At 36.0% G+C, this 23,268-nt stretch overlaps 1 protein-coding gene across 5 annotated transcripts; it reads right to left on the reverse strand.

The window, feature by feature from the left end:
* On the reverse strand, positions 1-22,897 carry LOC107678839 (sorting nexin-9-like). Of its 5 annotated transcripts, none has more exons than XM_016474255.1 (20): positions 22,622-22,897; positions 19,589-19,675; positions 19,387-19,461; positions 17,509-17,598; positions 13,066-13,137; positions 11,325-11,487; positions 9,734-9,769; positions 8,788-8,926; positions 7,971-8,052; positions 7,319-7,444; positions 7,112-7,229; positions 6,907-7,037; positions 6,638-6,744; positions 6,446-6,549; positions 5,048-5,125; positions 4,819-4,895; positions 2,597-2,686; positions 1,992-2,106; positions 623-714; positions 1-532 (listed from the first exon to the last, which is right to left on the reverse strand). In XM_016474255.1, exons 1-20 carry the CDS (start codon positions 22,631-22,633, stop codon positions 485-487), a joined length of 1,842 nt encoding a protein of 613 aa, XP_016329741.1. In that variant the 5' UTR covers positions 22,634-22,897; the 3' UTR covers positions 1-484. The 5 variants fall into 5 exon arrangements, with proteins under 5 accessions (XP_016329741.1, XP_016329739.1, XP_016329743.1 ...); XM_016474253.1 differs by having other exon boundaries at positions 17,509-17,607; XM_016474257.1 differs by lacking the exon at positions 13,066-13,137 and having other exon boundaries at positions 17,509-17,607.
* Between the last annotated feature and the right edge of the window lie 371 nt (positions 22,898-23,268).

The following is a 23,268-nucleotide window of genomic DNA, read 5'->3' on the forward strand; positions in this document are numbered from 1 at the left end:
GTGACCAAACACAAACAGGATGACGCATCTGAAAGGCCACAGTAAAGTGCAGTGGATAAAAAGCATGTTTTTTTTGCAGGGTCTCTACAAAACAAGGCACAATCAAACTTGGCTTGGCCTCATATGTGCCTCAGAATAAGTTTAGATCACTTGTATAAAAGTACGTAAAGTTACGTCTCTCTCTGCATCTTTCATATTTATCATAAATCAAATCTATGGAGGTCATAACAGAACCTGGAACATCTAAATCAACAACTACATACTTATAAGTAAAGCCCCATATAATCTGATATTTTTAGTCACAATCTGTAGCTGCTTTTGGCCACCGATCGATGCTTTCTTTGGCCTGAGATCAACAGGATATTTTTATGGCACTGACATCATGACACAGATAACATGAATAGAAACACAGAACGAGAATAATCATAATCGTAAGAGGAACAGAGAGAACGAGTGAGGCAGCTTCCGGACGGCTGCTTCGCCGTTACATAGTAGTGAACTGACTGTGAGCGTGTCGTAGTTTCTCCGCAATCTGCCAAAACATAAAAACCAATTCAATGCTTTAACATCTCCCAACATTATGGAATGCTCTTGAACTTTTACTGTTGTTTCCACATTTTACCATCTCATAGAATTTGCCTTGCTGCTCCAGGTACTGCTGCATCACCCTGTTGTAGTCATAGATACGGTTGCTATGGAAGTGGTTCATCTCCGCTGCATAGAGGACAGAATGTGTCAAATTCATCACTTGATCAATTTACAGGATTTTTCTTTTTTCAGTTAAATTATTATAAGCAGAAAATTTTAATCTCTCAAGTGATTGACAAATTACAACAGAACTTAAAAAACATTTGAGAATTTAAAAATAATCTTGCAGGATTTATTATACTGTATTTTATTACTATATATATTATGTGCCTTTCAAAATTTTGGGATCAGTAAGATCTTTAATGCTTTAAAAAAAAAAAAAAGTTTCATATGCTCCTCAAGGCTGCATTTATTTGATCAAAAATACAGAAAAAAACCCCGATTTTTGTGAAATATTGCAATTTAAAATCACAGTTTTCTATTTTAATATACTTTAAAATCTAATTTATTCCTGTGATGCAGAGCTGTATTTTCAGCATCATTACTCCAGTCTTCAGTGTCACATGATCTTTCAGAAATCATTCTAATATGCTGATTTATTATCAATGATGGAAACAGCTGCTTAATATTTTTTGGAACCTGTGATACAAAAAATGAATTATACAGAAATAAATTATATTTTAATGTATATTAAAATACGAAACCAATATTAGAAATTGCAATAATATTTCACAATTTGACTGTTTTTTCTGTATTTTCAAGCATTATTTGAGCTTAAGAGATAAAAAAAACATAAAAAATCTTACTGATCCCAAGCTTTTGAACAGCACTGTATATATATATATATATAGATATAAAACATTATTATACAGTATAATGTCATTTTATTTTATAAAGTCATGTGCAGTATAATAAAATACAACAAAATAAAATACAGTAACAGCAGTACAAGAAAAACCTCTTTATAGATTTCAAGTTAAAAAAAATTATTTGCATAGATAATGATTATTGACTAAAAATATATATATATATATATAGTAATAAAACATTATTATACAGTATAATGTCATTTTATTTTATAAAGTCATGTGCAGTATAATAAAATACAACAAAATAAAATACAGTAACAGCAGTACAAGAAAAACCTCTTTATAGATTTCAAGTTAAAAAAAATTATTTGCATAGATAATGATTATTGACTAAAAAAATTCCATGGCTTTTCCAAAGTCACTGATATTTCCAGGTTTCCAGCCCTGTGGGAACCCTGTACTTAAACTCTGTTTGTGTCTATTGAAAATGATAGTTATGTTTCAGCATTCTAATGTTGTTAACAATGTACGACAGTGTGATTATGACTTCTTCAGTAATGTAATCATTTTAAAGGTGGTTTTGGGGTCACACACCTTGCAGAGCGTATGACATGGTGCTGGCACGTTTAGACATGGTGATCTTCTCTGAGGTGGTGATTTTACCGGTGGCCACTAGTTTATCCGCTTCCTTCACTTTCTCTATGGCAGCCTGTGCGAAAGAAAGAGGGCTCAAAATACAGTCAGCCAATCAATTCTCCAATTTTCAAATCTTTGTATTGAAACTACGGCTCTGTTTAAACACCTAGTGAGCTGCTTAAGGGGAAGTTGTGGCCTAATGGTTAGAGAGTCGTACCGGCAGGGATTGTAGGTGGGGGGAGTGAATGTACAGCGCTCTCTCCCACCTTCAATACCACGACTGAGGTGCCCTTGAGCAAGGCACCGAACCCCCAACTGCTCCCTGGGCGCTGCAGCATAAATGGCTGCACACTGCTCCGGGTGTGTGTTCACGGTGTGTGTGTTCACTGCTGTGTGTGTGCACTCTGGATGGGATAAATGCAGAGCACTAATTCCAAGTATGGTATCACCATAGTGACACCACATGTCACTTCACAAAAAGTTCACTTATGAGGTCGATTCAATTGCTCAGAGTTTGAGTCTATAAGGACTGCTAGTCTGAGTAGTCACCCTTTCTGGTTTACCTTGTGAACTCCAATAGTGTCAGGAAAGCATCCCAGCAGACCTTTGTACTCATTGTTAGTTTCCATGAGGAAGTGAAGGTCTTTCTTTGGCTAGAGATAGAAAGACAGACAAAACTGAATGATTACATCAGATGGTGCACAAACACACCCAGGGTCACTTCATTCAACCGCTCACGAAACGTTTGCGTCACTCGCACACATATGCATGCAGACGCACAGAAACACTATCACTTGCAGACAAGAATCAGAGCTCAACTGGACTAAAACAGCCATTAACGGCTGGAAAACAACGCATTCCCTTACAACTAGACTCAATTAATCATTAAACAACAGGCGATTCAGTTCCAGTCCTCTAATCCGATTGGACAACAGCAAAAGAGTGTTCATAACTATTTTAGTTTTTTTAAATTTGAATTAAACGTAATTAAAAGAGATTAATGTAAACCAACAAAATAACTTCAGTTTGACTCTGTTTACACTTGATGTGATCCAATCATATACAGTCAGCATTTAAGGGTGTAAACAGTAAAACGCTACGGGTAGTGTCTATCTTTTGCATTTTTGATTTTGATATCTTTAAAGACAATTTCCATTTCAGTGCTCGATCACATGAAGGGTTAACAGAGCTCTACAAATATTCAAGGCTACACTGGTGACACAGAGCCACTTACCAGACACAGTTTGGAGGCCAAACAACAAGCAAGTTTTCATTCACTGTATGTTTCAGTGGTAAGGTCGAAGATAAATAACACAAGGCTAAATGAATGTGGATCACATAACTATGGCTTCCTTCCACCTACACAGCTGCTCTCAGGGTCCTGATCCTGATTATTTTCTGATAATAACCTTACATGCATTACTATTCAAAAGTTTTGGATTAATACGATTTTTTGTAAAGAAATGCTTTTGATCATTGACAAAAAAAGACATTGCTAATGTTATAAAAGGTTTCTATTTTAAGTAAATTGTTCTTTTTTTTTTTTTTTTTACTTTATATTCATCAGAGAATCCTGGGGAAAAATGTATCGCCGTTTCCACAAAAATATGAAAGTGAATTACAGTTTTGATAAGAAATGTTTCTTGAACAGAATGATTTCTGAAGGATCGTGTGACACTGAACACTGGAGTAATGGCTGAAAATCAGTTGTAATTCAATTTAAGTAAATTAAATTTTTAAAACCAGACACTGCAGGTGAATAGGTTCAAATTAACTACTAATTATCACCTTACTTACACAGTTAATTGATTACATTGATAATTGCAAACATTTTTTGTATTGCAAGTTTTGTCAAATGTTATGTTTAAATATGCAAATTAGGCATTATTTAAAGGGGTCCTATTATGCTCTTTTACAATATTTGAGTGGACTTTGAGATTTGTAACTTTCTAGATCTTTTTAATGCCCAAACATACACACTACACACTGACTAAAATTAAAAAAGCATAATAGGACCCCTTTAATGAAATATGCGCTATCTGAACACTGGATGAAGTCCGTTTCAAAATTCTTGTTTATTTATTTTTTTTACATAATAGAGGCAAATGTTTTTACAGAGGGAATTTTGGGTATCTCTTTTTGTCACTCCATAATTCAAAAAAATCTTTGAACAGCCAGAAAACAATATATTTTCAAAATTTTGGGGGGAATAAAATGTTGTATACAATACAATCTTGTATATAATCAAGCAAATTATATATGAACAAATCCCTTCAGAATATAGACAGCAATAAAATGTAGATTTTAGATTTATGGCTCAGTGTAGGAGAAAAACTCATTTTGAGAAAACGGCCTTTAAAAATATGTATTGTAATTGAAATCTATTGACACAAATAGATAAAGTGCAATAAAAGAAACGCTTAACAGTGTCTTTTTGGATGTTTTCTTTCCACTAGTCTGAAAAAACACTATGAAAACCCAAAAAGCCCAAAATCTCAAAATTGACAGGTGCATGAAAAAACAGTGCTTTTGCCTGCAGTGTCTCCCCTTAAAATAAGAAAACAGTTCTTTTAAATTGTAATATTTCATTTTTTATCAAATAAATGCACACCTAATGAGCATATAAGACTTCTTTCAAAAGCATTTTGACACTCAACTTATAATATAAGGATGTTTTGATGCACAAATAGTTACACTTCTCCTATAATGCAAGAGGCTGTACGAGACATAACTTCCTAATATAAGAGAGAACTGAGACGTTTTATCTAAGGTTTTTTTTTAATACCTGCTCCGCCACCATCTGAGCGATGTCCTCATAGGTCTTTCCTGCAGCCGTCAGCGCATCTGTGAGCGTAGCCTCTCCTTTGAGTCAAACCACACATTAAGAATAACAAAAATACTAATGGCTGAACATATAATGCAAAGACTGCTGGTCAACACAGTTTCTCAGAACTAGACCAGATGGTAAAAAGAGAACAATTTTTGAACCATGAATTTTCTTTAGTTTCTGATACCTTCATATCCACTGCTGTTGAACACTGAGGACAGGTTTTGGAAAGCTTTGCCAATCCGTTGATATTCCTTTGGAAGGGCTGAGAAAAGTAAACAGGAAATAAGACTAATCAGCTTGAGATTTTTTTTAATATAAAAATCACAATGCACTCTAGCTGAACTTTGTTTTTCAAAGTTGGACAGTGAAATATGAGCCCCTGTTTCTGAAGTACAAAAATATCAGAAATAGGCACATTTTGCTCAAAATTATATACATTTAAAAGACAGTACAGAAATATTATTACAATTTTCTTTTTTAATGTTTTGGAAAATGTAATTTATATCTGTGATGTAAAGCTGAATTTTTACTCCAGTCTTCAGTGTCACATGATTCTTTAGAAATCATTCTAATACGCTGATTTGGTCGAGTAGAAAGATCAAAAGAACAACAATGAATTGAACATGTTTTGTAACAACGTAAACCTTTATTGATTCATTTAATGCTTCCTTGCTGACAGGCCCCTAACCAGCTATGAGGCCATCCGGACCTCGCTAAATTAGTCATGTTCAAAAATAACATTTATTATTTGAATGACTAATTTGCTGTTAAACTCCTCATATGAATGCCTGCATGACATGTATAATTCAGTTTAGACAGTTTGCAAGAATGTTTAGCGTCCCTGTTATAAAAGTGATTACTGCGAGACGCTGGTGGAGTGAACCAACGAGGCTTGAGAGAGCTGTGAGTGTGGGGCGCAGGCTTGTGCCAGATCCAGCTATTATAAGCGTTTTTAGACTTGTCTTTTCCACTTAATTTAACACTTTAGAAAGTTAATAAAGAAGGAAGTTGTAGTTTATAGAGTCAGCGATATCTTTATCTTATCTTATTTGCAAAAGATTGTAAATAATTTTGGTTTATTTTTATTTATTTTTAGTTTGCTTTAGTATCAATATCTGGCAACACTGTATCGCCGGCACTTAAACTGAAAGCAATCAAAAAAGCCCATGAACAGGTTTTTGCTGACAGGATACGACATTCGGTAAGGGAAACGCAAAAATTATCATAATATTATCTGTCATAAACGTGATCAACGCTGTCAAACACAGTAGCATTTAACACTAGTGTGCACACAGATTTGTAGAACAAGTAGTTTACAGAATGAAATGAAATACGCAAAAACTAGCCATGAAGAAGTCTTATAATGAGTTGTATTATTTGTAGGGGTTATTATAACAATTCTTTAACACCAACCCCCATCATCCCCCCCACCCCCGGACCTCACTAATTTTCAAAGCCTGGGTACGGCCATGCTTGCTGAATATATTATTATTATTTTCTTTCAAAAATATATACACGCACACAATTTTCTATATAAATACATTCACATGTAGGCTTATGGAGTGTCATAAGTCATACTCACGGCCTGTGCAGCGTTTCCAGTGTTCATTTCCTATTGTCAGCAAGTCTTTCACACCGTCATCCATCGCCCTGGTGAAACGGTTGAACTGCTCACACTTCTGCTCTCTGAAGGTAACAAGACAACACGGATGAACTTATTAACAGCTAGATTTTCCATCAGGGTAGTGATCCTGAGGTGGGCTGTAGGACTTACACTTCAATCAGGTCCAGGTCTGGCAGTCCCTCAGGCTCTATCGTGGAGAAAATCATGACTTCGACTGTCTCGTCTTTTTCTGCTTTTCTCTTTCCCATTTTCCAGTCCTGTAATACAGACTTAGAATAAAATGCTGTAACAAAAACAAAGGCCATGTCTCAAAATCTGCAGTAATTCGCTGAATATTTAGGTGGAGGATAGAAAAGGGACAAAGAAAAACGGATTAATCAACAGCTATATATTTATTTAGCGCTAAAAACACTATTTACCTTCTCATCTTTGTAGGAGAGAAACAGCTGGAAGACTTCACTGCTGGAGACAACCGGATGCCGGCACATTCGCGTCATCCAACCTTGAAGCCTCTCCATGCGCATTTTTATAAATTCCTCCTCAAATCGACCTAAAAGGGGGGTATTAATGAATTTCCATTTTAAACTTCTTTACACGAAACAGTATGTAATAAAAAGGGCTCACCTGTCACCTGTTTATCAGGCAGGCAGGGGATTGGAATCGCTGAACCATATTTATCCAAAAGCCTTTCATACAACCAATCGAAGTGCTTGTATCTGTGATTGACAGGCTTGTTTGTGGTCTGCAGAAACATTGGATCACATGAAACAACATCAACTGGAATCACTAACATGGAGATGTATATGTGGACATGATGGTTTCTGTACTTACGGTGGGTGTGACTTGGTACTCAATGTAACTCTTGAGGCCGTACATTTTGGTGCCCTTTTTAGGGTCAGCGACAACACAGTCCAGCTGATAGTCTGGATATGCCCACACTGGGCCAGCCTCTCCCCCCTGAAATACAGTATATATACGCACTCGCATCATATAAAATGATATAGCAATTAAAACCCTTTATGGAGCCATGAATATCATTCTAGTATGTGGAAAAGTCTCGATACAACAGATACATTACATAAGCCGTCTTGTTTTATGAAAAACTCGATCAAAATGAAGTGAGAACAAATATCTGCCAATGTACTAAGAAATATCAGCTTAAACCAGAAATCACACTATTATTCCTCATTGACAGATGTTTGTTCCTAAGCATCAACTCACTTAATTGTGTTCAGTTTCTCAGAAAACAAGTCTTCAACTATTTATTTATTTTTTTTGCATTTCAAGTAAATGTATTTTAAGGATGTGTAGATATTTGCATTGGAAATGACTGCGAAAGATATTCATTTTTTGCAGTGCATGCAACATTTAATGCCATGACTATGAATTTCAGACTCTCTGCTCTGATTTAAGACCTTTTTAAAGGCCTTAATTTGTGGAAAGGCAAATTGAGATTTTAAGACCTTTTTAAAGAGTGGCTTACGTAAACAGGCAACCTGGTTCCTTTGGCAGGCTGTTTGGACAGCAGGTACAGCTCAGGACCTGATTTGGTGAAGCCAGGGAATCTGCAAAGAGAAGATGCTTTTTACAATGGACATAATCAAATAATAAAAAATAATAAAATTAAAGGGGACCTAACACACAGTTTCACTCAATCTCATGTTAATCTTGAGTACCTACAGAGTAGTATTGCATCCTTCATATCTACAAAGAGTAGTTTTATCATATTTTGAAAAGAAAGATTTAGCTTTATGATTCTCTCCGAAAACAGGCGTGCCATGGGCCGAATGACGGAAACAAACTAACACACTTGCGAATCTCCATTGCTGTCCGGGTAAAACAAACTGCATCCACTGTTCATGTAACGTTGGGTTATTTGGGAAGCTAAACAAGGTTATCATTCCCTTACAACCAAAAACACACTTTGTTAGAGACATTCTTCTCGAGCAAGTCCTGTGCAGCGCTGCCGACAATGTTGATGGGCTTGCTCTTGCTCTCGCTCTGGTTGACGTGTGTGCGCGCGCTCTTCCGGGAGAAGTTCCCATACAAGGAATTCCACCCTTCATGGCGTCATGAAGGTCCATGCTTGAAAAAAACATTCCGAAACGTATGCAAACCCGGAAGGACTGTACTTTACACTCTGAATGCATGAAATAGCATTAGACCCCCTTTAATATATTCCATTATTGGAATCCAGAAAGCACACATGTAAGCACATGAACTGGATTACGTTTTTATTAAGTGTATTATTACTTAACTCTTGGATGTGTTTCCAATCTGTGTGGTGTGATCTGACTTACTTGTTGAGGGCAATTTTCATGGATGAACCATGAGCTCCGCCTCTGTTTATAGCCCCGCCCTCTCCAGCCTCAGATTCAGCATAGCCACCCGATGTCTTCACGTCATCCCACTCCTCGTCCCACTCATCGTCTTCTGCACCTATAAACAGTCATTACACACACTTCAAACATACTTCAAAATAAAAACCATGGTAAGAACCAGGTGTTAGTTATCCAAACACACTCAGGACAAATCAGCCATGCTAACTAATCTCTGATGAATCTTAGGTTATAACAGTTGTAATTTGTGCAAAAACTGATTTTTTTTTTGTTGCACAAATTGCAACTATTACAATCTTGAAAGTCTGGGTGAAACAATAATATATATATATACAAATATATTTAAAAAGTATTAAAAATAAATGAAGGAATGCTAAAAAGTAATTTTTATATGACCATTTAACAAAAAATAAAAAAACACAGACACACACACACACACACACACACTTAAATATGTTAGTTTTAATAAAACCCCTGGGACATAAAAGCCCCCGCACTAGAAGAAATGCTTTTTTTTTTTTTGCACAAATTGCAACTATTACAATCTTGAAAGTCTGGGTGAAACAATAATATATATATACAAATATATTTAAAAAGTATTAAAAATAAATGAAGGAATGCTAAAAAGTCATTTTTATATGACCATTTAACAAAAAATAAAAAAACACAGACACACACACACACACACACTTAAATATGTTAGTTTTAATAAAACCCCTGGGACATAAAAGCCCCCGCACTAGAAGAAATGCTCATAAACTGAGGCTGTGTTACATAAACAACAAAATTCACAGCAAGAAAATCCCTACAAAACACTCTCACACACATTCTTGTGAGTTTCTGGTACCTGTTGAGCTCATGCAGCTTGTTATTAAAACCAAACCCTCACATGAACATCATGGTTTACCTGAGAGATCAATAAGACATGGGTAGGGGTAAATGTCTTCAGAGAAAAGGAAAAGATTGTTTGTTACGATAAGTTTCTTTTTGCCAATAAATATCACCTCTACACATTCTCTCATGTGCATTATGCACTTCCATTTCAAACTGTTAAACTGATTGCACAAGCACTCAGTGGAAAAATCTAACTATATTTAATTCCCAGAACATTATTAGTTGAGTAACTGAGTAAGTGAAAGAGTCATCTTGCTTGTGGGAATAAATTTGGTTTCAGGGGAAAACATCTCTAAAACAAATCCACATGCTCTGCTTGTCTTTATAGGACACAGATTTGCAGAAGCTGTTTTTTTTTCCGCACATGGAAATGGTGAATTTCAGCTCCTTATGACTCCAAAACAAACCAAAACTGACGATCTTCCAAAGATGACATCATTGCTGGCGCACTTTAGTCTAACACATGACTCAAAGTAACAAATGAGATCACTGAACAACGCCCACATATTCCACAACTTCTCGTAAAACAACTTTCATATTTTTTCATACTTTCATATACAACAATGTATACAAAATACTACGAATTCCACCTGCCTTTAAATTTTTGGTGTCACTAATGAAAGTAATATCAGCTGCATCTTACATGCCTTTTATAAGATCTGACTGCCAAGAGTTAAAAAAAAAAAAAAAAGTTCATCTGTGCAACTAGGAAAAAATACTAGGAAATATACTGCACAGTATGCTAGTTTTCCACTATGAATGCATTCTTACTCTCTTGTAATTTGTTTTGGTAATAAAACATTTGCCAAGAACATCCATGTAACAATAAGCAGCACTTTGGCTCCTCACAAACTGCAGAGGCTTCTTGTTTTCTAAATATGCTGGACCGAAACTCTTAAAATAGGAATGTAATAGCTCCTAGTGAGGAATAAACATTATGATAAGTATTTTTGCCTTGTGGCTGTGGTGTTCAGTTTTCCATTTAAGACAAAGGAACAAGACAAATTGCATTGAAAGACATTTAACAATGAAATTACTGCAAAATATTACTTACACTATATAACATCCAGGGTTCCCACACTTTTTGACCAATGCATTTTTCTAAGACCTCTCTATTCATTGGCAATTACTGAATAAGGACTTTTAAAAATCAAATTGATTCAGACTTGTTTGATAATGAATCATTAGGCCAAAAAAAGTACAAAAATTTACAACTAAAATAAAATATTTCTTATTTTATTTCATCCCCTCAACAACTGTTTTTTTTTTCCCTTTGAAGAAACAGGATTCAAAGTCTTGGATATATGAGGCCTTATTTTAAAAGTGTGATTTTAGATATGGAAAATTAATAAAATCTTTAAACACCATGGGCATTTATATAATTAATATACATTGTTAGAGCTTATGTTGAGCTTCTGAAATTTAATTATTTTAATTTTAATTCAATGTACAAAAACTATGAGGTCCTACAGATTAAAACACATACAAAAAAAAAAAACCAGGGACAGTTTTGTTGTGGACAACGGCATGCCTTTGAAGGCAAGAAGTTTGAGAACCACTGGTCTAGTCTGAATAATCCAACATGGGTTTATTTGAGTTGTTACCTGGACCCTGGTAGGCCTGCGGATGCCCGTGTCCTCCAGAATGCCATGCACTGCTGCTGGTTTCCCCGGTCTCTGTGCCCTCTGGCTGAGCTGCCCAGTTATTAGAAAAACCCCCAGACGCATTACTGTCAAACACTGCCCATGGGTCATTACCATTACTTGTCTGAAAGAAGGAAAAAGAACAACAATTTTACAATTGGTAAGAAACAAAAAGCATTAAAAAGGAGCATTTCACTAGTGGTCTGAGACCAAGCAATGCATTTGATATCATTTTAAAAGGCTCAAAACACACTTGAGTCCTAAAACCTTCTCCACAGCATTGCATAAGTCTGTCTTGAACATAATTTAAGATCATTTAATTCATGTTCAGCTGGTTGAGGTCAGTCGCGTGTTCTTTTGTCCTGTAGATTGAATGTATTATGATTACACACGCTCAATCTTCTATAACACAAGTACACAGATGTGATTTTGAACGTTTCCTGGCGACCAGCGAAAAGGTCTTTTAACTGTGAAACTCTCAAAAAACTGATACAAAAAGCCCACTCACATCCGACAAGCACTCTAATAATAACCTTTGGTTGTTATTATATTATCGTTAAAGACTCCATTTAAGCAGCTATTTTCAGATGTCAACCGATTCAAGGACTTCTAAAGAAAGCCCATGAAATGGGAATATACCTATATAGATGGACATGTTGAAAGGAAAGAGATGTTTACCTTCCTGATGCATGCTTCAGCTTGTCAACACTGAACAATTGACTCTCAATGGACCTCTAGCCTTGATGACACAAAAGCCCAGAGCCACAGAGACACAAACCATAAGCTCTGTGTTTCCGGATCATCATCTGGCCACCACAATACACCCATCATCCAAGCCTCATTCATGTTATCATCTAGTCATTATCAATATCACACCTGAAAAACTTTGACCTATTGCTCCGAGCACGGCATGTAATTTCTAGCAGATGCATGTTAAATGATAGCGGCAAGTATTATTCTGTTATTTTACTGCAGTTGACAAAAGACATGCATCAGAGTCAAACACTATCTGTTTGGTTGCCTACTTTCTTATTTGCTCATGCAAAAACTGCATGTCATGCATTAAGAATGTAGCACCATGGGGCGAAAGACTGGTTTTAGAAAGTGTGTTTATGTGGATTCATGTGTGTTTGGAAATTGGAAGGCAATGTTTTGGAAATTTCTGGCCGATACAGATTCAGACTCCACTTATTTGACTTACATTTAACAATTCAATAAAGAGCTAATTTTTCTTTAGAAAATGTTTTAAACATTTCTGCTTTTTCTCAGTTCATCAGTTTGCAGGTAGCTAAAAACGCAGTCTGAATTTAAAAATCTTAATACCAGACCAGCTTTCAGTTCAACAATAAACACATGAAAAACAAAACTGTGACATAAATAGAAAAGAATGACAAATATTTCTGTAACAAAAAAAGCCAATTCTGCAACCTAAATCAGAAGGGGCTATCCAGTAGATGATTGAATCATCGCATTTATGTTTTAAAAGCTGGCAGACAGACAGTGATGTAGCCATTTCGCTGAAACAGTGCTGATCAGTTTGATCGATGTGTGATTTGTAGTTGTCTGGTGTGATCAGTGGGGTCTGATTCAATCTGAAAGCATTCAGACCCCGAGAACAGGGTGTTTAGCTTTTGGTCTTGTTAGTGAGGGCTCCAGAATCGAGCATGCGTGGCGTCCGTCATGCCAAATGCATTTAGGGTACCTCATTAGGGGAGGTGGAGGAAAATCCTGGGGTAACCGGGGTGACTGGGGTTTCCGGCTGAGCTACAGCCACCTTAGGGGAAAGACGTGACATCATCATAAAGCGCTGAAAGGGAAGGGTTACCCTGACATGACCCTAAAGACCAGATCTTCTTCATCAAACCACTGATTTTTTTAAATAGCGGAGGCCCAGCTGAGACCTGCAAGGGTTTACAATACACACAGTTCGAAAACTAGCACAAAACATTATTCATCAAACAAATAGTTTTAAAGCAGCTGTGCTAATACACAGTCATGCAACTTCACCATCAGTGTCTACTTCATTTCTGATGCATTTCAGAAAAATGCTTGTATCATCAAAAGAAACTTGAGCAATTACTTAGCAGTCTTAAAGGGGTCATATGATGCGATTTCAATTTTTCCTTTCTCTTTGGAGTGTTACAAGCTCTTGGTGCATAAAGAAGATCTGTAAAGTTGCAAAGACTAAAGTCTCAAATCCAAAGAGATATTCTTTATAAAAGTTCAGAGTCAGCCACACCTACCTAAAATGGCTCGTTCTAACACGCCCCCACATATCTACATCACTATGTGGGAAGATTTGCATAACGCCGCCCAAATGTTCATGCAAAGAAAGAAGGCGTAACTTTTATTCTCACTGTAGTATTGTTGCCGCTGCCGCCATGTCATGAAGACGCTGTGTGCTTCGTTGTGAAAGCGAAACTACTTTGTTTGGTCTTCCAAAAGAGGACGATATCCGCTTCGTCATGCCTGGAGCTGATCCGTGCTGGTCGCTGAGGAAATACAATAACTTTCACCGTGGACGAAGCGGAATCCAACCACATGTCCATCACATGTGGTTGCCGCTCATTCGTCGGATCCGCCGGGCCAATTAATCAAATGAATTAATTTTAACCAACAGTATAATGCTTGTTCCATAGCTAGCCATATTTTAACCATGTTCACACTTTCAACTAAATAAATTTAATTGTTTTCACAATATTTAAGCATAAATGCATTTTAAAAATATGATTATTTTACTAAAATAAAAAATGGAAATTGTTGATAATAAACTGTCAATCTTTTTTTTTTAGGTGCAGACTGTTTCTTGTCTGTTTTCTTTCTGTGTGATTAAATATACATCATATTAAATGTATTAGTTTATGTTAAAACAGTATAATCCAAATTCAAAACATAATTTAGGGCTAATTATTTTTGGAGTGCACAGAAACAAAACTATTTATGGTGGAACGGTTTACATGTCACCCCCCCCATCTCTTTCAACCTAAATGGGTAGTTCTTTGCCAGGACAAGCTTTAATGTGGATTTTCAGCTGTTTTGTCCATGCAAATCTGAATTGCAGCAATATATTATATATCACTACTTGATGATCCACTAATAAAAAAATTCTAGAGAGAGCTGACTAATATTTGTGCCTACAGGGATGTCTGTGGTTAACTGTGCCACACATTTTACAATGACTCATAAATATCTAGTATTGCTGCTAGTTTCACATCTGTTATCAGTGATTCATCAAGCACATGCAGACTACAGCGACTAGGTTGAAGTCTGTCCCTTGACTAGCCAATCAGCTTCAGGCTTTGAGATGACACCATAAACAACTGCTTGTCATCAGGGATGGTTTTACATGATCAGTTCTGATGAACTTGAAGACAACATGAACTCAACATTGATCCTATTTATGGTCTTAATAAATGTAATTGTTTCTTATAAGCATGATTCATAATTAAAATAATTTCATAATTTCTTTTAGTTAACAACTTAACAACATGTTAGGGCTGGACAATATGGCCTAAAATCAAAATCTCTATTAACTGAACATTTTACCTTGCGCACAATTAATGAACGAATATTTTATTTATTAATTTGCCCTCATAGTTCATTGACAAGGTTTGTACTGTAAATATGCTCAACTATTAAAGGTGGGATATTTTTTCTAATGAAAGTGCATTTCTTATCTTTGTGATTTTAAAATAATTGAAGGAAACAAACTATTTATGGTTATTGATTGAATATTTCGAACAACTGAAGCACACATTTCTTGAAATTAAACTGTCTTATAAAAAAAAAAACCCACATTTCAGTTTGAACGTAAAAAGGATATTTTCACATTTAAAAAAATTTAAAAAGCATATTTTTACACTGCTCTGGTTGCTCAGATGACTCGGCGTTCAAGGTTTATGTTGCTTCAGGTTGCTGCCGCAGGTTGTTTTTTTAGTCTGTTTTTTTAATTAAAGCACTCGCCCTTAGGGTGATTTTGATGGAGGGGACACCCGACGAAGAGGGAAACTCAGAGAAAAAACATGATTGGGCTAGTTTTGAATAGCAATCGGGCTTGGACCTGGCAACCCTGGGGAAAGGATTGAAAAACTGATATAACCGACGTGGGAAAATCACGTCGGTTAGAGGTTCTGAATTTCTGTTTCGATTACTTTTCGATTAATTGTCCAGCCCAACAACATGTCCTGAGTATTCCAACATTATAATTAGTGCTGTCAATCGATTAAAAAAATGTAACTAATTAATCGCACATTTTTCTGAAATTAATCGTGATTAATCCCGCCTAACATTAAAGTTTTTAAATATACTTTTATATTACAAGAATTTCACATTCAATCTTCAAATTAATCCACAAACAACATAAAGACAAGATTTTTTTTTATAGTTGTTTAATGGCATCTTTTTTTATGACTGAAGGCCAGTATCAATTATACCAATACTGATTTCTCTATAAAATTGCCCCCCCCCCATATTTAACCATTGACTATAGTCATTCAACATTACAGTATAATTGAGAGCTATCAATTTTAACATTTATGAGACTTTAAAAAATAACTTCTAATTTAAGTGAACTTAAAACAATCTTCACATAAACCCATTATAATAAATGTCATATTTACCTGTGCCCTTCAGCAGAAATATACAGAAATTGAAGTTATCAAACACTAAATTCTAAATTAAATATAGATGCGGATCTGACACGCATCATATTTTCTCTCAACTCTTTTTACCTTTTCTAACCCACTTCAGGTCTTAAAGTCTCTATTAATGAGCTGACGAGTTCAATCGGGTGTGTTAAATGAGGGAGACAGTGCTAGGCTGCTCCGGGACGGTTTTGAAAACCATTTCAGAGACATCTTAAATGTGACTCATATAAAATATATTACATGCATGCACGGTTTTAAGGCAGCTTTAATCGCCTTTTTGGCAACTTTATGACTTAACTGACCACGACATTGCATGCACGTAGTTTATTTTGCGCTTTGATATGAAAGGATACAGGCTACATCGTGCGCCGGTGCCTTTTGCGCATGCAATTGAAGAGCATGCGCTGCAAGCACAGTACCGTTTCCGCGCTCGCTTGACTCGCGCCTGGTGCTGAAGTGAAGTGGAGCGCGCGTCTGAAACATCTCCCGTTCTCAGTCGTTCTGCGACTGAGTAAATGCACTTCTTGTCAAGAGAAAAAGTGACAGAAGCAGCAGTTGTGAGTGGGGTGGCCAACCCTAGCCCCGCCCCTGCGTTAATTGGTTAAATATATTTAACGCGTTAAACTGATAAAATTAATCGCCTGCATTAACGCGCTAATTTTGACACCACTAATTATAATATGTTTCACCCTAATATTAGCTCCTGCTGAATGTTCTGTAATGTGTCACTTAATGGAAGTCAAATGAAAGTGGTTTCATGTTGTCTTTAATACTGCTAAAATCTATTCAAAACTAAAGCCAATGGCAGGGCCACTGGAAACAAATGAAGAGTTCAGATGCAAAAGCCTCTAAATTCCGTTTGAAATTTTCTTCTAAAATGAGCATATTAATCAGGCTCCTATGTGTAGGTTCAGTCATTTAATTTTAACAGCAATGAATATGTTCTTTTCATTGCCATTTAAGTGAAATAACCAATCATAAACATAGGCAAATTTCAAACGGCACTTAGAGGCTTTTGCATCTGAACCCTTCAAATCATGGTTTCTCCAAAAAACAAAGCAGCCCACTCAAAGAAAACTTCAGTCTCAGCACTGGAGGCCAAACCCACAGTACCTCACTACCATATGGGAGAATCCCACCACTTCATCCTGTATGTTAATTAAAAATCATCATCCTTCACATTTGGCCCCTCGCTGATCCTCTGAATAAGCGACACAGGATGTTTTATTCTCAGTCTTAGAATTTGCTTGCACACACATTTTTACATTCTGAGTAAGACGTTTTATGCTTCGGAACTGGAATCTCCCTTCCTGCTCACTTCCTCTCCGGAAGTTAAACAGTGGGAGAAAAGCACTGAGAAGGAGCGTTACACAGAGAATGAACAGAAAAGCAGGTTAAACAGACATGATAAATAAAAGCGATCGGTTTATGTGCCGCATTAGTCAACAGACTGAACGATTCCCATGTGAAATTTACACATCTTAATCACGATGGCTTACCTGTGCGGTGCTGGCCGGGGCCGGTATGTGGCTGTCGAAGAGCGAGAGATCGAGGGATGCTGCATTTCCTCCAGAGGTAAAAGGTTGAGCCTGTTTAATCTACAAGAACATGAAGAGACAAATTCACAAGGGTCAGTCCTTTTCAAATCAGAATTAAAGAAGCGTGTTGGTACACTAACTCAGATCTTTGTGTTATTTGAGACTAAATGTACGTTTTGTAAAACATTTTAGATTTTACAGCATATAATAATAAGCATATAATAATAGTTTTTAGTATAATACAATAATGTTTCCTTTCTTAAATTATCATCTTTACTATAAAATAATTATTTATTTTTATATATCTTATGACCCCTAAAATTTGCTTGACATCTGGGAATATGATATCTCATGCATTATGGCTGCTGGTATCATATAAATTGGTAGACGCATAGGCAAACTTGTTCAAGTCCAAATAGTTGAAAGCCTCCTCTTGCTGAAGGTGAAGAAAAGTGACATTTCCAGACACATTTGGTGCTGAGGCTGAGGATTAAATATATCCATTAAAAGGCCAATGCATTTTGGTCTTCAAAAAACTTAAGCCTTGATTGACTTTCTGTCAACTCGAAATGTGAGATTAAAGTTTTAGTTTAGTATGGTGTGATATTTTGCTCACTTTGAGGCACTCATTTGACAAAATATTGCCCCCAGATGACTTTATATGAATGTCTGGACAAGTCGAAGGCCTATTTTCAGTTATTTTTCCTACTTTTTATTCATAAACAATTAAGAAATGGCTTTTACTTCCATTTAAAAAAAAAGAAAAACATCAAAATCCAAGCATTAAACATCGCAACAAAAACAGCTTTGGGTGCGCAAAGAATGTGAATTTGGAGAAATGTGAACATGTGGTCATTTGTTTGGCTCTGAGAACAGAGAAATGAAGGAAGCACGTGTGTTTGTACGATAGTGCAGCTGTGAGTTCGGGTCAGGAGGGAAACTGAAATGTATATCTGTGACCAGCAGCAGGCGGAATCACTCCACAGACTATTTATACAGAGAGTAAACTGTTTACCAGGTCTCCATGTGCACGACTGCCTCAGGATGGCTGTATAATGTGATCATGTTCAGCTACACAGTATGATGCACTTTAACACAAAGATACTGCTGCACATTTATTGATAAACAACTGGACGTTCAGATTTCTGAATGCTTTTTGGCTTAACTGTCCATAAACAATACTGGTGTAACTCTTGTATTTTTAAAAGAGCAAGGAAAATCCTATTTTTCCATACCAAGTATTATGAAATAAAGCGAGCACATTCATTCAGCCGTACATTAAGCCTGAAAATGAACACAACACTAACACACTTCAAATCTGGCTGGCCACAGGAAAAGAAAACACTTCCTGTTGATCGAACAGGCCACATTCCAGCAGCGATAGTTTCTCTGTCCTTTTGGTTTCAAAACACTGCCAGATGTGTATTACAACACAATCATAATAAAACTGTATTATATACTTTATCATAGTGAAAGACACCCAGGTAATTAATCAGCTAATGTTTTGAATTATTAGTTGATAAACAGATATTATCTGAACTTCAGTATGCACATTTTCTGTTTTAAATATTTCTGAGTTTGTATATGTATGTTGTAAATCTTGTTATAGCCATTACCGTCAGTAAGATTTATTTTTTGAAAGAAGTCTATTATGCTCAAAAAGGCTGCATTTATTTGATCAAAAAATACAGCAAAAGCAGCAATATTGTGAATTATTACTATTTAAGATAACTTTTCTATATGAATATATTTTAAAATGTAATTTATTCCTGTGATGCAAAGCTGAATTACTCCAGTCTTCTGTGCCAGTAAAAGCCATTTTTGGTAACCACTCCATACCTCTATATAGTCCTCTGGTACCAATCCGACTTCTCCTCTGGAGTTCTTTGCCTCGATCCATCCTCCACCAATGTTCTGGGAACAGAAAAGAATGGATCACATTTACAAAGAAGGTTTTGATCCATCCACACACATGCAACAACTCGGAGCAGACATGGAGAGTCGGGTGTTATAAAACATTATGAAAGTAAAATAAACTCACCTGATTGGTTATTGTGATTGTCTCACCCTCTCGAACCGACAACTCATTATTTCCAGGCTCTGCTGTGAAATCATATAAAACCTGTGCCTGTGGGGAGAACAAACATGCTTAAAGGACCACTCCACTATTTTTGAAAATAGGCTCATTTTCCAACTCCCCTAGAGTTAAACAGTTGAGTTTTACCGTTTTCGAATCCATTCAGCCGATCTCCAGGTCTGGCGGTAGCACTTTTAGCTGTAGCTTAGCATAGATCATTGAATCTGATTAGACCGTTAGCATCTCGCTCAAAAATGACCAAAGAGTTTCTATATTTTTCCTATTTAAAATTTGACTCTTGTAGTTACATCATGTACTAAGACCGACGGAAAATGAAAATTTGCCTTTTTTTTTAGGCCGATATGGCTAGGAACTATGCTCTCATTCCGGCGTAATAATCAAGGAACTTTGCTGCCGTACCATGGGTGCAGCAGGCGCAATGATATTACGCATGGTACGGCAGCAAAGTTCCTTGATTATTTTCCGTCGGTCTTAGTAGACGATGTAACTACAGAAGAGTCAAGTTTTAAATAGGAAAAATATAGAAACTCTTTGGTTATTTTTGAGCGAGATGCTAACGGTCTAATCAGATTCAATGATCTATGCTAAGCTACAGCTAAAAGTGCTACCGCCAGACCCGGAGATCGGCTGAATGGATTCAAAAATGGTAAAACTCAACTTTTTAACTCCAGGGGAGTTGGTAAAAATCAACTTTTTAACTCCAGGGGAGTTGGAAAATGAGCCTATTTTCAAAAATAGTGGAGTGTTCTTTTAAATAAAGCACATGCATAGAAAGACACCAAATGTGTCAGGCAATCATTAATTATTAATAGAACAGAACCAGCTACACTTGTTTGACTGTTTTTTTTTTTTTGGACACCATTAAATAAAATTCACATGACCTCAGCATTAACCTATTTATCATTTACCTAACACCATTTCAGGGATTTTCTTTTTTTCTTTTACATGTTTATAATCAATGAATTAATGTCTTTTCTCATGAACAAATGTCACCATTGCAAATTAGTGAATCACACAACTGTTGAAGTCTCTGGGTTATTTTTTAGCACAAAATCATAAAAACATTAAAGGCACAATATGTAAGATTTTTTTTTTTAAATATCCAAAAACCACTAGAACAGTGTTATATATTTTGCTGACTTGTGTACTTACATTATCCCAAATGTTTCGAAGAAAGTTTAAATCCAGAGAAATAAGCGCTTTTAACTAGTGACACGGACCGTGTCTATAGTGTCATTGTGTCGCCTGCCAATGACGTCATACACCCTCGATTTCCGGTTTTGTTTTGTAGAAAACATGGAAATATATATATATATATATAAATAAAAAAATTAAGTTATAATGGAACTATACGGAGCACATTTTTGTGATGAAAAACATGCAAATGGTCACAAAGCATGATTCAATTGCACAGTACATTGAGAAAAAAAAAACACCTTCCACAAAGCTCCCGTTATTCTAACACACATAGAGGGAACACAGAAACACACACACATCCTGAAGCTATCGAAATGGCAAACAGTGAGGTCTGTATGAACAGTGAGACAGGCTCTTTCTATGTAGGAATTCACAAGCCATGACTCCTTGATGCTCAGACATAGAAAGTCTGTGTGTGAGAGAATTAACTCCAAATGAAATACAGCAATTTAAAAACAGTGATGGATACACCACAAAACCGTCTGATGTCATAAATGTGCATTACCATTTACACAAGTCTTCCAGAGAAACAAAACGAAGTGATGATGAAATACAAATTATGATATGCAAGACAAAAGGAGGATATAAGATGAGGAACAGCGATCAAATAACAGAAAATTTCATAATGGCAGGGCTGGTGAATCAGTCTTGCAGCAGGAGTGGGCTCATGAAACCCTCCATCATTACAAACATCCTCATATAGACAGTCAAGGGAGCAGGACTAAATTAAAGTCTAAAGCAGGGTGACTATATTAAAACTGAAAGTGTTTACTAATTTAAAAATAAAGATCAATTGCAATTTTAAATCAAGTCAAGTCACCTTTATTTGTTTAGTGCTTGCATATACAGATTATGTCAAAGCCGCTTCACATAGATAAACAGGAAAAATTGTTTTACAATTAAAATAACAATCACACTTTGAGAACACAAATACTATTGTTTTTAAAGGTATTTTATAGTACTTTTACAGACAGAAAAAATAGAATTTTCGGTTTAGCCCTGTTAATGATAAACAAATGAATGTAAAATTACAGAAATGAGTAGTCTTTTAAATAATGGTCATTAGGCATGTGACAGTTAAAGTGAGTTTGTTTTTAAGGTTAAGGCATAGTATTTATACAGACATAAAAGTAATTGAAAGCAAATTTATTTGAGGTCATTTATAGGTAAACATATACAAAAGAAATGCTGAAATTACCACAAACCTATTTCACTTTTGAGGCATCAAAAGTACAATAACTGACCAGGAATATGATCCGTTTTATGCAATATCTGAGTATATGTATACCTAAATGGATATGTGACAGACTCTCATTAAAGGGTCCCATAAGACTTAACATATTATCCCAAGGAGAATTTACATTAAGAGACCTAAGCTCTCACTTACGCGGGTAATTAGTTCGTGTGTTGGTTCTATGATTAACTAAACTTGGTGAATGATTCATTTAAATTTTTACTACATATCCCAGTATGCATTGCAGATGACGTCATGCCCTCACTAAAATGTCACAAGACCCTTAATGATCCATATTTTCCTACGTTCACTAAAAAGCCTTAAACATAGTTAAAATAACACAGAAGAGACATATTAGACCCATTTCGGAGTGTTAAACAGGTCGGTTATGATGCATGTGACGGCTATAAACACTTAAGAGCAAATATATCGGCGTGTGTTTGGGAATACTTTGCCAGTTCAAACCCAGTGTGATCTCACTGCAAAGAAATTACAAACAGATCAGACACAACGTTTAACCAAAAATACGACAAATAAGTCCTTACCTTCGTCTCCATTGTACACACATTAACCAGTCATTACAGAAACCTGCAGTTTAATGGCTGATAAACTCTCTCTTCTTCATCCAGACACTTTTCTTCTGCCAGAAACGATGCTTCACAAAAATAGTTTATTTACATCACCAAATACACGTTATTCTCTTGTTAGAACCCAACAGACTCAAATGAAGTGGGTCAGAAATGTGTGTAAATCCAAACTCGTCGTTTCCAGCAGACATGAGCTGCTCAACTTGACTGCAGCTGAGCGTATTACACATAAGAGCCACAGCCGGAAACAAACTCACACTGATCGAGTGGCCTGCCCTGAAGAAAACTCACACAGCTGCTGTGTGTGTAGAAGAAGAAGAAGAAGAGAAGAAAAAAAAAAAAAAAAAAAAAAAAAAAAAAAAAAGGGGAATTTTTTTTTTTTTCTGCCACTGGCCTCGTGTTTATTTTGAATACGCGCCCTCTAGCGGCGAAAATTACATATTGTGCCTTTAAATTACATATAATATAAAGATACTGAAGCTTATTTTGACCACTGCAATTTTTGCATTTTGATTTTCAAGACAATTCATCATATTTTTCCCCAAATCACATTTCTGCAATGCCATAAACCCTCATTCTCATTACTGTAATGGAATAAATAAAAT

This window comes from Sinocyclocheilus anshuiensis, unplaced genomic scaffold (genome assembly GCF_001515605.1).
Source record: "Sinocyclocheilus anshuiensis isolate Anshui unplaced genomic scaffold, SAMN03320099.WGS_v1.1 scaffold1049, whole genome shotgun sequence".
NCBI lineage: Eukaryota > Metazoa > Chordata > Actinopteri > Cypriniformes > Cyprinidae > Sinocyclocheilus > Sinocyclocheilus anshuiensis.